At 33.9% G+C, this 15,301-nt stretch overlaps 2 protein-coding genes across 8 annotated transcripts in view; one reads left to right on the top strand and one right to left on the bottom strand.

Moving 5' to 3' along the window:
* LOC118450120 (uncharacterized) overlaps positions 1-9,100 on the top strand; it is a 45,286-nt gene extending 36,186 nt beyond the window's left edge. For 2 of the 4 annotated variants that reach the window (XM_035885593.2, XM_035885595.2), the window contains exons 4-5: positions 2,936-3,337; positions 6,965-9,100. In XM_035885593.2, coding sequence (XP_035741486.2) covers positions 2,936-3,337; positions 6,965-7,287 — 725 coding nt within the window. In that variant the 3' untranslated portion in view covers positions 7,288-9,100. The remainder of the gene's footprint in view (positions 1-2,935; positions 3,338-6,964) is intronic. The other 2 variants (XR_004840581.2, XM_035885596.2) reach the window with 2 other exon arrangements.
* A 1,483-nt stretch (positions 9,101-10,583) lies between these two features.
* Positions 10,584-15,255, bottom strand: LOC118450149 (uncharacterized). Of its 4 annotated transcripts, none has more exons than XM_035885624.2 (10): positions 15,124-15,159; positions 14,901-15,006; positions 14,667-14,815; positions 14,453-14,582; positions 14,187-14,283; positions 13,614-13,721; positions 13,409-13,449; positions 13,263-13,307; positions 12,657-12,813; positions 10,584-12,553 (listed from the first exon to the last, which is right to left on the bottom strand). In XM_035885624.2, the coding sequence occupies exons 2-10, from the start codon at positions 14,915-14,917 to the stop codon at positions 12,368-12,370; spliced, it is 930 nt and encodes a 309-aa protein (XP_035741517.1). In that variant the 5' UTR covers positions 14,918-15,006; positions 15,124-15,159; the 3' UTR covers positions 10,584-12,367. The 4 variants fall into 4 exon arrangements, with proteins under 4 accessions (XP_035741517.1, XP_035741494.1, XP_035741525.1 ...); XM_035885601.2 differs by having other exon boundaries at positions 14,187-14,313; XM_035885632.2 differs by lacking the exon at positions 14,901-15,006 and having other exon boundaries at positions 14,187-14,313; positions 15,124-15,255.
* Positions 15,256-15,301: the final 46 nt, after the last annotated feature.

Genomic DNA, 15,301 nt, shown 5'->3' on the forward strand with positions numbered 1-15,301 from the left:
TTAACAAACAAAGTTGAGATGAAATTACTTCTTAGATAACTTCTAAAATCTTAAGTTATAGGCATTAGTCATTTTCGAGGTAATGAATCATTCGTCTTATTATCGTTCTTTCAAAAGGACGTGTTTTTCTATTATTGTCGACAAAACAAAAAGGTATCCTTTTCAGTTTTAATACCTAGTGTACAATAAAAAAAATAATATTACTTAGCTTCGTCTTTTTGTTTCTGATGTAAATAAGAAATGTTTATTGTTTCTTGTATAAAGAATATTAACGCCATTTTTATACGGGAATTAATAAGCGAAGGACGATGACTTACATCTCGCGGACTATATGGAATCCGTCATCAATGATCGTGATAAGGAAAAGAAGAAAAAAAAAGAAAAAAAATATATGGGATGTTTTAGACGTCGAGTACAACGATCAAAAGGCATGTATGATTTAGGAAAAAAGACAAATGTATAGATAATACGATTATCGTTTCTTCTTTTTCTTTCTTTTATATTTCGAGGTGAAAAATATATTAATATATACAAATAAATTCGAAACGGTAAGAAGAGAATAAGAGAATAAGAGAGAGAGAGAGAGAGAGAGAGAGAGAGAGAGAGAGAGAGAGAGAGAGAGAGAGAGAGAAACTTCACATAGTCGAACATTTTCGTTTCATCGATTATCAATCTTTCGTTTTTTCGATTAGACTATCACAAAGAAGGGATCGAACGATAGGATGAGAAGTGATCGTGTATAATTTTCGAGGAGACGAGGTGTACAGTGACGAAGCAAGTTCACAGAATGATTGAGGAGAGGAAAGGAGAAAAGAGATGAGGGAGGAAGTGGGAGACACGCACAATGTAATTTGCATTCTCTCTGCTTACAATGGGCCGCCGCATGACATTACGACCCTGGACACGAACGGGGCCACTAAGTAGATCGACATAGATATATCTATAAAGTATAAATAATTCTCTAGCGAGAGGGAAAGAAAGAACTAGCCTAGGAAAGGGTCGAAGATCATCATTGTGTGATCGTGAATAATATAGATATATGTATACGTTTTTTACCGAATACTAAATTAGTTCAATGTCCGACATAAAGAAAAAAATGTATGACTCGTTTAGTTCGTATTTTAATAAGCTTCTAATTATCGTTCCATGGAATAATCTATAAACAATTATTATGATGAATTCCAATAATGAGCATAATTTTTTGTATTTTTTTTTGCTCTTTTTTCTTTTTTTCTCCAAGATCTATAATCGATAAACAATGTAGTAATATACGCACATAATATTATGTGTATGTACGGTGAAATGGAAAATTCTAGGAGTTTCGCGAAATGTAGGAAGTAGGTGTATCTCTACGAATACATAGGAAAAAGAGTGAAGATAATTAGTTTCTATCGGTCCAAGATTGCGCCTAAAGTCCACGATACTGCGCAATGCGGAAGAATAAGAAATTATTTTAGGTATATGCAAATTTCAAGTTTTTACGATAATTCGAAAGCATCGATTTCGCTAGGTTTTTTCGTAAAATATGAGTCAATATCACGTGTGATATATAAAAAGAACTCTTCCAAGAGTTGCATATACTTTGTCGAAACACTTTCTTGAAATCTGGTGCGCGTCTGTTCTTTAGACGTGTGTACCGTCTGGCAAACCTGTTCTCAGCCAACGGACAGACGTAACGTACTTTGAGAGACCGTTACGTATGTAGGGTGATCTCGTGCGAACGGCTCGTTCGTAAACGATAGATATATCGATCGAAAAACGTAAACATGTAAATATGGAACTTATTCCAAGGAAATTACTAGAAACTATTCAGGTATCTCGAACAAGAGTAATCGACAATGTATGTAAAATACCAAAAGTTAAATAGAATAAGAAGAATTATAAAGCTAAAGGCAATTAAAGACAAAATTGGTAAATAATTTTAGAAAAGTAGAATATAATCTCATAACGAAAGACGATATGAAAGAGAGAAAGAGAGAGAGAGAGAGAGAGAGAGAGAGAGAGAGAGAGAGAGAGAGAGAGAGAGAGAGAGTTTCGCCATGCCAACAGTGAAACGATCATCGTCTGGGACAGTTTGGGGTTGAGAGTAAAGGGAGAGAGGGGGAGAGAGAGAAAGAGAGAGAGAGAAGAAAGAAGGAAGGAAGGAAGGAAGGAAAGAGGAAGGCCGTCGGCCGACTAGCCAGGAGGGAGAAAAGGGGGCATGAGAGTGACTCATCGTCGAGCCAGGCCAGGCTTTTTTTACGAGCTGCAGGTCAGGAGAGGAAGACACTTTTAGCCCACATTTCTTGTCCATTTCTCCTCTCTCTCTCCCTCTCTCTCTCCCTCTCCCTCCCCCCTCTCTCTCCCTCCCTCCCTCCCTCTCTCTCTCTCTCTCTCTCTCTCTCTCTCTCTCTCTCTCTCTCTCTCTCTCTCTCTCTCTCCCTCTCTCTCTCTCTCTCTCTCTCTCTCTCTCTCTCTCTCTCTCTCTGATCTCTAGCAACATTTCCTTATTTTTACCCTAACCATTTATACGTCACAGGGTATATGGTCCTCCCTTTTTCTCACGCGTATTTTCTTTCCATCTCCTATACTTCTCTTTTTCGTCCTCTCCAAATCTTTCGTAGTAGGTACATCGTAATTTGTTCGGACGAGCACCACGGAAGTGTCACACATGAACCTGCAAGAACGGCTTTATCATTTTAGTAGTTTGAGAAATTGTTCGTAGAACGATCTCGTTTGCCACTCGCGGAGCTAGTCGAATGAATCATACCATTGTACTCCTTAGTTCTTGATATATCGACGAAAGAAAAAGAAAAAAAAAGAGAGCCTTGTTTATTTTCTTCTTTTTCCTTCCCTCGTGTGAAACGATTTCTTCGTTCTTGAAACGATAAAATCAAGGAAAGCAGCTTCTATTGCTTCTTCGTAATAATAACGCTATTATGTTTTTTATTTTCAGGTGGACACAAAGAGTTCCACAGGCGGCATCGAGAATTCTGCGAGGACACCCTGTTACCGTCCGGTGGTGGTAATGGCAATTCTTCCACAACCGTCAGCGGTTGTCCAAGTCCTGGTCCAGGTTGCTCGATTCTAAGTCTTTCTGGACCACCGACACCACAAGCAGCAGACATCGATAGCCATCCGGCATCTCGTGTTTTACCCTTTCTTTACCTTGGCAACGGCAGAGATGCTGCTGATCTTCAACTCCTTCGAGCCCTTGGCGCTACTAGAGTATTGAACGTTACCTCCCAATTACCAGGATATCACGAGGAAAGGGGCATTACCTACAGACAGATACCTGCGTCAGATTCCGGTCATCAAAATCTTAAGCAGTATTTCGAAGAAGCCTTTGACTTTATTGGTTAGTTGACTTTTCTTTAATTATAATCGATAGCATTAATTATTGAATTCTGAAGCTTTTATGAAAAATTTATGATAAATCTGATAATATATTCAGAGAGAGAGAGAGAGAGAGAGAGAGAGAGAGAGAGAGAGAGAGAGAGAAAGAGAGAGAGAGAAAGAGAGAGAGAGAGAGAGAGAGAGAGAGAGAGAGAGAGAGAGAATGATTTTAGCTTCTCTCGATGAGTAATTTTTTCAGCCCACTAGGTGTGTCCATAAATACTAAAATTGTCGATAATACTCGTATGCTTCTATACCTCATTCTGACTTGTTTTACTCTAAACACATGTGTATAGAGTAATTACAATGATGGAATGGCCAGTAAGCAATGTAAAAATTAACAATATTTTATATCTCAACAAACGGCATTAATATTTTTTATTCAAACTTATTGACCAGTCCAAGAATATAGTATAGTAAACTTACGTTTAGATTGCAATAACATAATTTAGTATTATATTGATGTGGCACAATTCTCAGTAAATAACACTAATGTTGTTTACTTATATATAAAATAATCAAAATTCCGTCATATTATTTAACGACTAATCCAGAGGTCAATATCAATAAAACAACAACAACATTCCTAATTATCAAGATTTAATTTCGATTATTTCGTAATCGCATCACGTAGAATAGAAATTTTGTTATTCCAAATAACATAGGTCAGCTGTTTTTTTCATCCCCTCTTTGAAAAAAGAAGGCAAAGCGTTTTTGTAAAGGTCGCAATATACTACCCTCGATGAAAGTCGGAAACGCGTTCCACCCGTTTTACGGGACGCACGAAAGAGGGGTCTATCCGAAAGTTCTTCGGTCCCCTCGATCGGCCTCCAGGTACAACATTCCACCAGTTGCACATTCACCGAGGAGGGAGAAGCCCTGCAGCTCCAGCATGAGTATGTATACCTTCGAACCAGGCTACACCCCTGTCTTTACTACATACTCGCACACGCAGTGATTGTTCCTGACGTTTCTCCTCTTATACAGGCTGATTCAGATGAGATCAATCCTTTGAAGGTTTTTAGGGTCCTATCCAAGTCCAATGGGTGAAATTTCGTAATGAAAAAAACTTTATCCTTTGAAAACTAATTCGATCGATGATCAATTGTCTGAATTAATCGCAACAAAACTTATATTGTGACAAAGTCATTTATCTTATGTCTTACACTTTGTAAAGTTTCGTAAGAGTATCGAGTTAACGAGCATAATCTCAAAGTATATTACGTTGATATTTTAAGATGCGAAAGAATTAACAATTCTTTCTTTCTATTTCGTTAAAAATGATATGGTAAAAATAATAAAAGTGATATTGCCATTTTCACTACATAGAAAGATATAAATGTAGAGGTAGAGAAAGAAAGCGCAAAAAGATATATCAAATTTGTATCAGCCTGTATTCATCTTCGTGTGTATACCAACTGTGCGCGATATAAAGAGCCCACACGCGTTCACGCACTGAGAGTGAGCGAGAGAGAAGTATAGAGAGAAAAAGAGTGAGAGGGAGCGAGGGAGAGAACGGGTCTCTCGGCGTTCACGGCTGTGCACGCATGTGAGTCATGGTTTCATGAATGGAAGCCTTTCGTCTTCAGCTCTCTGCTTGGTGAATGGTCCACCGGAAACGGCTGGTTACACCCTGTTTCCGTTATATCGAAGTACGTCGCGTAACGCGATCGAGGCCTGGCCGAGATACGCTCATATCTTTTTTCAAATGAAACCGTTTCACGAACTGATTGTTGTATTGCTATTTTTATTGTTTTTGTTGTCGTTTTATTATTATTGTTGCTGCTGTTTTTGTTGTTGTTGCTGCTGTTTTTGTTGCTGCTGCTGCTGCTGCTGCTGCTGTTGTTGTTGTTGTTGTTGTTGTTGTTGTTGTTGTTGTTGTTGTTGTTGTTGTTGTTGTTGTTGTTGTTGTTGTTGTTGTTGTTGTTGTTGTTGTTGTTGTTGTTGTTGTTGTTGTTGTTGTTGTTGTTGTTGTTGTTGTTGTTGTTGTTGTTGTTGTTGTTGTTGTTGTTGTTGTTGTTGTTGTTTGTCGTCAATAATAATTTCGATCCAATAATTTTTACTAATTCTTATTCATAATCGTTCGATTCTTTATGGGTTATAAGCTTAATTACGATGACTTGTGAAATCCTTTTGTAAGATCTCTATAATAAAATTATGGAAGTATAATCAGATATGGCAAATAAGGAGGGAGAGAGGGAGGATTTCGATTACCTAAAATCCGGCACTTACCTGGGTAATGGCGATACGACAGGTATCCCCGATACACGTATAGTTTGCTGCTATTCCATTAGACGTGTTTGCTTTCTGACATCGTCCCTCCTATTCGTTCTTTCTTCTTTTCTCCCTCTTGTGTGCACCCTGCTCTCTTTCTATTCGACCACTCTCTCTGACTCATGGCAGATGTACATGACGTTCGCAAGTGTGTATAAAAATTTTCATACTCAGAAAAAGCAAAACGTTATAAAACCTTATTTCGCCCTGCTACTGTTAACCTAAACCGGTATCACGCCGGATGATTTTTTCGCTCGAAAGCTTTCGAAGAAGTTTTGTCGTATTCTTATCATGCCTTCGTTAAGAAGATAAGAAGAGGGCCCTCTTTGAACTTCGTACGAAACATCGAGAACGAATGAATCTTCATTATCGACGATTCGCGTTTCGAACCAACACGTCGATAAATCAATCTGTTATCTTATACGTAAGAAAAAGAAGACGAAGGCTTATTTATCTCGAAGTGATAAGAATATTAAAAACATTTCTCTAACTGTGTTGAAAAAATTCAGTTAAAATTCTTAGGAATAGAAACGTTAATTTTTTTTACTAAGATATATATATACGTATGTGTATCTATATCTATACTACACACATCAGAAACGATCGTTACGAAAAGAAAGTGGCGTAAAGCTCATTACATATAATCAAAAGAACGACAAAGACAAAAATAATAAGACTCATACTCCTAGTGGTCGTGTCTAAAAATTGGGGACCATCCTTAGTGTTTTCGATCTCATAACACTTAATAATAAAAAAATAAATCAAGAAATCTGACACCACTTCGTGTGCTGCTGTTGTTACTTGCGGTCGTTGGCTGCCTCTTCTCTTTCTTTTGTGTTGAAAAATACCGCACGTAGTGGGGTGAATTATACATCCATTTGTTATCGCACCACCAGCACGATATAAAAACGCGTCGCGTGCGCGCACGCGCGTGTGTGTGAGAATACAGAGTATGCGAGTGCGATTCGTAAGGATCCGGGCAGTGACTCATTGGTGAGATACGATAACGTCGTCCCCTTTATTGCGTAACGGAATCGCCTGTTTAACTTGCATTTAACCGTGTACAATATGTTTACAACATGATCTTAGTTCAAATCTTACACAATGTGTTTACAACATGATCTTAGTGCAAATGACGACGAACCTGCTCGACGAGTTTTCAAACGATGGATTCTGCGCGCGTTTTTTGCTCGTTATACCAATAGACTAATCGATCAATTTTGTACTATGACTTGTATTATTGTATAGACTGATTTTCCTTTGATAATTAAACGTATCATAACTTAACGCATCGCACTTTATTGATTTGTTTCAGAGGAAGCACGAAAAGCCGGTAGCAGCGTATTGGTTCATTGCCAGGCTGGCGTTTCACGTAGTGCGACGATCGCCATCGCGTACATAATGCGACATAAAGGCTTGTCAATGGTCGAAGCATATAAATTGGTGAAAAATGCACGGCCGATTATCAGTCCGAATCTAAATTTTATGGGGCAGCTTCTCGAATTAGAGCAGGGACTAAGAGCGTCTGGTGGTGTCACTGGAACGCAACAAACGGAGGAACCCAAGAGTTGTCATCAGTGTCGTTGGAGTCACCAGCAAAACAGTAGCGAGGAAGTTACTTCCGGTTGCAGCGTTTGAAAGAACGCGTAAGGCATGCGTGCGCCTGACATACACACTCCTACACATACACATACACATATATGCAACACCTCGCAAAAAGAAACGTACGGACCTGCAAGCTCGTTTTTGTTGTTATATATTACTATACTATTACTACTATTATTAATTATTATTATTATTATTATTATTATTATTATTATTATTATTATTATTATTAATTATTATTATTATTATTATTATTATTATTATTATTATTATTATTATTATTATTATATTATTCATATCCATATTTCTTGGACACAGGGACAACGATAATGCTCGTTCCATCGATTCAAAACGACGAAAACGTGTGTAGAGATAAAGAGACGAGGCGGAAGAAACGGTACATATCTTAACGCGCAAATTCATCGTTCTTCCTGTTCTTTTTTAGCGGGAGAACTTGTTTACCTTGTTACCGTGCCTTGATGATCGCCCACTCCCCCCTCGAAATATAGGGAAAGGCCGATTTACAAACGATTTACTTATCTAACAACTAACTTACTAAATGTATGAGCGTGAAAAAAAAAGAAAAAGGGGTAAAAGAATATCTCTGATCGAACGAATACCAAATTAAGAAAACAAAAGGAAGGGAGAGCACTTTTTTAATTACGAAATATTTGCAAAATTTTCACCTAAAAATTGATTACCCAGACGATATATACTTCCGAATTATCATTTATCTCAAGAAAAAAAAAGAGGATGTTCGATCGTTTTTTCTTTTCTATTCTTTTCTTTTCTTTTCTTTCGTTTTATCAAGAACATGCTCTTTCAATGCAAGGTTAAACTTGTAAGTACTTACGTGAAAAGTGTTCACGACTGTTGTTCGGCATAGACAGATAATACTGATTTTAGACTGTTTCTGACAACATTAAATTTAGAATTTAAAGATATATGTATTTTTATCAAAGCATACTAAAAAAGCAAAAAAGAAAACAAAAAAAAACAAAAAATACACAGAGACTACTTTAACGTACTTCGTTGAGAATCGTTTTCGCAAGAGTGGCGATCTATAGATCCAGTGTTTCGTATAATAGTGACGATACTTGGTATTATTGCTGTACAGGAGATATATCTATTTAATATATCTATTAATTTGATCGAATTGAAATAATCTTTCTTTTAGCTTTTTTTTATTACTTTCTCCTTTTGTTTTTGTTTTTCTTTCTTTTCTTCACTCGCATTCATCATTTGATCGTATTTCACAAAAACATTTCGGACAACACTTCTTGAAAATCGCCAGTTATGATGTTGAAGAACATTTTATTAACAAAATATTGTCTTGGCAAATGAAATTTTGTTAGAAATTTTTGTGAAAGGGCATTGAATTTTACAAAAAAAACGAAAGGAGGTAGAAAGAGAGAAAGAGAGAGAGAGAGAACATTATTCAGAAAATAAATAACATCGCATACAAGCTGTAAGACGATTATTAGCCACGTTTAAGTTTTACATTTGTCCATTTGTAATCTGTGCGTCTATACGATAATTGATATAATGTGGTTTATATTTGATAAATAATATGTATATCGTTATAACCAAGAGAAAAGCTTAGACGTTAAACTCCTTAGCATTTAAGAATCTGGTTGTGGTCCAACCATCGTGATCTAGTCGTTTGTTGGGATAGATGGTATATATCTATAGTACGAGAGCAGCATAGAAATAAAGGAAAAATAAAGAGAGAACGAGTGAGTTCCTTATCGAAATCTATGACGTTCAAATATCACTGAAGAAATTTCTTTTTTCTTTCTCGTTGATGAAAAACCATCGAGAAGAAAATGAACATAAGTTACGTTGGTATATACGTATTAAGAATCTATTACGGGTACGTGGTGGTAGTCAGGATTAATCTTTGTAAGTGAAAATAGAGATCGTTTGGCTTTGCGAGGAACACAAACTAACTTCGTTCACTCGAACCACGAAAAGAAGATGCTTTCGTAATGACATATTTCATATAGGGTATTGCATATTATATAATCGTAAGATAACATTATTCACATCGAAATTTTAACGCGAATAAGTTCCTGCAACTTTGATCGTTATTAGGAAGAATCGAATCGAAAAGAGATTCATTTTAGAAAGAGAATTTATTATTACAATCTCGCTTAAATATAAGATTAAGTAGCTGTACAGAATGATATATGTATATATATATATGACATTATGTCATCATATATATATATATATATATATATATATATATATATATATATATATATATATATATATGGAGCTCGTTGCTATTAACGATGACTCTATCGCAGACAATAAAATTGAAGATAACGAAAGTGGAAGAGTTCCTTCGATTTCGTCTTTAATATTCGCAACGGTACATATCAAGGATACGTCGCCTTTTCATAAAAAACTGAGAGCTGTATGTAAGAAGAAAAGAACACAAAGTTAGTGATTCATACGTATGTCTCTAAATTGCCGGCATCTTTTGTTTTTTTTTGTAAGAGGAAACGATGTAAATACGTGAACTGTAAACTGTGTGCGTACGTGAATGGCTAAATTAAATGGACAAACAGTTTTAAAGAGTGTGAAAATAAAAGTTAAACAGATAAAGAGAGAGAGAGAGAGAGAGAGAGAGAGAGATATTAAGAAATGTCGGCAGATGTATTGATAGAAGAAAAAAATAGTACCTGTTGCATCACGAGGATGTATGTATGTAGTGTTTATCGAATAGTGAGAAGATATTAACAATAAAAATGTATATCGGCATACGATATAAATACGAGGAATGTCGTTGCTGTAATGATGATAACGCTTTAACAGACGTTCATATTCTCGTGAATCGTCCGAGAAAAGTTAATAGCATGTTGATATATCTCTTTATTGCTAGTATTTTTCTGCAACTTAATGCACATGTTAAAATTTGCTTGCACTATACGTCATTAAAGTAAAATATATATACTATCTGCGGCACGCACACTTTAAGAAAGGGTATGCACCGTGATGGTTAATATAAAGTAATCCTTATAAATCGGATCCCAACGATTTTATAATGTACAGCTATATGTAGTGATTGATAGTAAAAACCATAAAAAGTATAGTATGTAATTTATGCGTAAATGCGTGCAAGTATTGTATTATATCAAAATTTATTTAGTTATTTTATGAATAAAAATGCAAATTGAAAGTTCATATTGATAGAACTGTCTTTATAGTAATGACAAAGAGATAAAACAGTATCCTTTCAACTTGTACCTGCTTACATACTGATTTTCAAGAAGAGATTAAAGGTTTGGGATATAGTGATTTAACGAATCTTTTGCTTTGTTCGTCCACCATTCAAATAATTTGTTCGATTTACTTTTATTTGTAAAATCATTTCCATCCATGCACTATACGCTTTATAATCAATTTTTAGTTCTTAAGTACTAAGACTGCCTAGTGCAATTCTATGAAAAAGAAATAAGTATAGTAGATTAATTAATCTTCTTAACCGAAGCGTAACGAAAAGGAACAATCATATAGAATTTAAAGATCAGTATTTTAGAAAGATATTCCTTATAACAAAGTTTTTAGTACAATTTTCTTTACATTGATCTATACGTAAAGAATTAAAAAGAATTAAAAAGAATAGACAAATATTTTATCTTGCTTGCATATTTTAGCTAGTAATTCATTACACTAGCTCAAAGCGTCAAATAAAACGATTATTGTGCATATACTGAAATTATACAATAGAATCGACGCATATTTTTACCTTCTTTAATTCATTATCCTTATCATATAAAAATTACTGGCATTTTCAGTCTCCTGCTTTACAATTATGCTTATGACAAAATTCAAACTAAATAACAAGATCGATAACTATAACATATACTAACTAAAAATGATGTCAATTAACTTACTTCAAATTTTTTTTTTAATTCAATATATATAGTTGTATCTATATACATCGCGCAATTTTTTCAGATAATTTAATATAATCAAATACAATTTCTCTAATCCTCTTTTTGATACCTACTGCAATATATTTAAATACTTTGTAGCCGATATAGAATTGTCAGTTATGTGCTTTTCTTTTTATATACATTCAATCGCTCACTCAAATTCATAACTGACGTATATAAAGTGCTTTGATATATCATATAGCGTTTCTTTATCACAAGCGATCAAGCGTGTTCTATCTTTCTTTAATTTTGCTTAATTAATAAAGAAAAGCTGTATATATAAATAACGCTTTAATATTTATTTCATTAAATCATTGTTACACGCTTAACCGAAGAGCAAATTTTATTAGAAAATTTAACGACCGACCATAAATATTCTGAATCACGTTCATTCGCATAGGTAGAAAACTTACATAAACATCTAAATAGATCGTAACCGGTATCTTTTATAGTATAAAAGATTTCATATAATGCATTACAATTAACGTTACGTCACAATACTTACCAACATTTCTTTGTCAGATGCGAAGCATGTGAAACATGAATATATCTATTATTATTAATTTTATACCATTCTAAAGAAAAAAGTAATAACATTGAACGAAAATTGAAGCACCTTTATAGTCATTCTTTTATGTAAAGACGTTCTTTTTGCTTCCATTCATTACTTAAACTCATTTTAAGGCTACAAGTAATTAACCTTAAGAACGTATGAGAAAATTCGATATATAAAGGAACATCATTAAAAAAATGAGGAGAGAAATATATTCGACTCTTAACCTATAAAAAATAATGAAATATTTTGTAAATATGAACAATAATAAAATTGTACAAGATATCTACGTTAGAATTTATAATATACGCTATATAAGCAAGATAGAGAATGTCTATGACAAGAGAAACTAACAAACTGCAACTTTTTGTTTCTTGCCGAAAAATTTACAATATATGATTCTACTTCTTTAGTTTTGTGGCTTACCCTGACGATATAGAATTCGTAATTATATTTCAAAGTACACTCTTCTGAAAGAGTTAACATCATTAAGTCACTCTTTTTAATTACTTTTTAAACTAGAATTATATTTAGTTTATTAATTATGCATAATTTCTAGAATAATTCAAAGGTCGACAATGAATGGGATATTATATGTAAGAAAAAAAGAAAATTAGTTGCTTGCTAAAGCTGCCATCGCTCGAATTAGTGCTGCATTTTCTTCGCGAAGACGTTCTCGTTCTATTGCCATTTCGTGTTGTTGCTGTAAAAGACGAGCTTCTAATGCCATTATTTTATGATCACGATCTTCCAACAGAGATAAAAGCCTTCTATTTTCTTCTTGAGCACGTTCAATTAACTGAAAATGTTTATATATGACATAAAAACATATATATATATATATTTGTAAAAGTCTTATTATTATCTTTTTATTATTTTGATAAAGACTCAAAATTATTTACTTCGTGTGGATTATCTCCTGTAGGTGTAGGTAATCTTGGTCTGTTTGTTATATTTAATGAAGTTTGTGGCTCATGATTTGTGTGGTCAGATTGATTAACACTGTCAGATTGGTTAAGAGAATCAAACTCTTCATCGTCTGCTTCTAAATCTGAATGACTAAAACAAAAATATTATTTGTTTAGATATATAACATATTTAAATACTCAATGATTAGATGATGTCTAAAAACAATATATTAGGCACGACCCTTTCTGAATACGTATATATATATATATATAAATGTATATATATGTATATATACATGTGTATATATATATAATATATATATATGTATATATATATATATATATATATATATATGTATATATATTTGTAAATGTATTTCACATATTGTCATAATTTATAAAAATTATAGTCTATACATTTACATGGTCACAGCGTGAATATACATTCCTTATGTTTTTAATACCCAATATGAATTTTCGATCTTGCTTGTTTGTCGATACTCGAAATGAAATTGCGTTATTATCAAATTCTAGGAGCATTACCGTAATTCGTACAGGTTGTGCCTAATTGTACGTTTTGGTGTACAGTAGTGCACTTACCAACCGTGTGTAATTAAACATGACCTGTATGAAGTACGGTAATGCCTAGAAAGCAGTAGCAGTTGATTACAAATAACTACTTAAATTAAGCAAATTGCTACTCTACAAAATTGCTACTCTAACTAAATAAAAAAAATAAAACGTACCTTTTATTTCGTCTTTGTGTATACACTTTAACACTCCGTTCCTGTAACACATATATAATTAGAGTATAAACAAACCAACATTATAACAAAAATATTATGCATATGCACTAATATTATTAGGTTATATTACAGTTATATTATTAACAAGTTATATTACTAATAATATTGCATTAATATTAACAAAAATTTGATTATAGATACTCACTTCAATGAGTTCATGATCAAGGAACTCATTATGATGTGTATTATTTTTTGTTTCAAGACAAGTACCACTGAGTTCTTCTTCATCTTCTCCTGTACTTCCTCCTGTACTCTGCAGAAGCAAATAACTAAAAAGATTATACTAAAGCAAAAAAAGAAATTTCAAGTAGAAAAATACTACTATAACAGAAATGGTGTTGCACTGTCAATTTGTGTGCAAATCTATATGAAAATCTAACTATTAAGATTCATAATAATTTTTACCCAATATTTAAGCAAGTTTCTGATGCTTACAAAAATATGTTACCATAGTCACATTATGTTATCATAATCACATTAACAAAATGAATTGCTGCAAAATATAGAATTAAATATTTAATCCTGCAATTATACACTGCATGAAAATTTTTCCAATAATCGATGTAAACATGCCAAACATAAATAGAAATTAAATTTGGGACAACTAGAAAACATGGTACACATTCCATAAATTAATATTAACAAGTATGAGATTAAAGGTGTGTATGCAGACGTCAGGGCCAAGGCACGACAAACCAAGTTTCAAAGAGTGACAAACCTCTGTCGATGGTAAATGCACAACTCCAGTGCTTCGTCTTTTTTCTCTGAGTTTCCGTCGATCACGTTGCTGCTTTCCCTTGTTTATATGCGTTGGCCTATGCAAACAGGATACGACACTAAAGACACTAGAACCAGATCCAGAAAATGTTAGCAAAATATACAAAATTCTATCATGGATCTATTGGCTAGCAGTGGATGCTCAAACAAAAACAATTTTGACTACCTCGAATAAATTGCAAAAGTAATTATATTCATAGAACTCACCGGCCAGTTACACGTTTGTCTTGTTTCCTCATAATGGGCTTATTTTGCTGACCATCATGTTCTGATGGAGGTACGCTGTTTGAACTAGAATTGCATATACCTTGAGATTCTTCCGAATCTGGTGCACTTTCTTTAAATAAAAAAGATATTTACAATTTTAATAAAAATTTTATAAAGCAATACAAAAAAGTAGAATACAGCAAAAATAACAAACTTTGAAAAGTTATGGAAGCTGTATCTCCTGTCCTAGGTGGTCCAACTCTAGCTCTAGCAGTTCGTATTCTAGATCTCCTTGATGTTAATTCAAAGTCATTATCAAAATCCTCCTGGCTAACGGAGCTTGATGCCATACCTGTGACGTCGCTGAAACCGAAAATTACTAATAACTTCTGTTTTATATTGATAGTTCTTGCAATGAATATGCAAACAAGGTAAAAAGGGCTCTTACAAAAAAAAGCTGGACATCTGAACAAAGGGTAGGTGATGTTGTGCGATACTTGCTGTAGATCAGCGGAAAAATTGGAGGCCAAGAACCAAGTGGTTGCCTAGATTATCTAAAGGAAATTCATAAGGCATAAACTGCTTTTAACTACGAGTGAGTATGAGTGCGCGTGCAAATGACGATACATTAAGGTACATCTAATAAAGACAATTACTTTCTACTTAATTACCTGTCGCACTAAGTTATCTTTGTCAAACCCAATGCCAATGCCGTGACTCACTACCAACCTATGCACAATTGACAGCTGTCAACCACTAAGAAACCCATAAACACGTATAATCCGCAACGATTATACAGTATAAAGATAGATAAGCGTATTGATCGTTGTTACACTTTAGCTAAAGTGT

The sequence above is a fragment of the Vespa mandarinia genome, chromosome 8 (genome assembly GCF_050613455.1).
Source record: "Vespa mandarinia isolate Hongniang chromosome 8, ASM5061345v1, whole genome shotgun sequence".
Taxonomy (NCBI): Eukaryota; Metazoa; Arthropoda; class Insecta; order Hymenoptera; family Vespidae; genus Vespa; species Vespa mandarinia.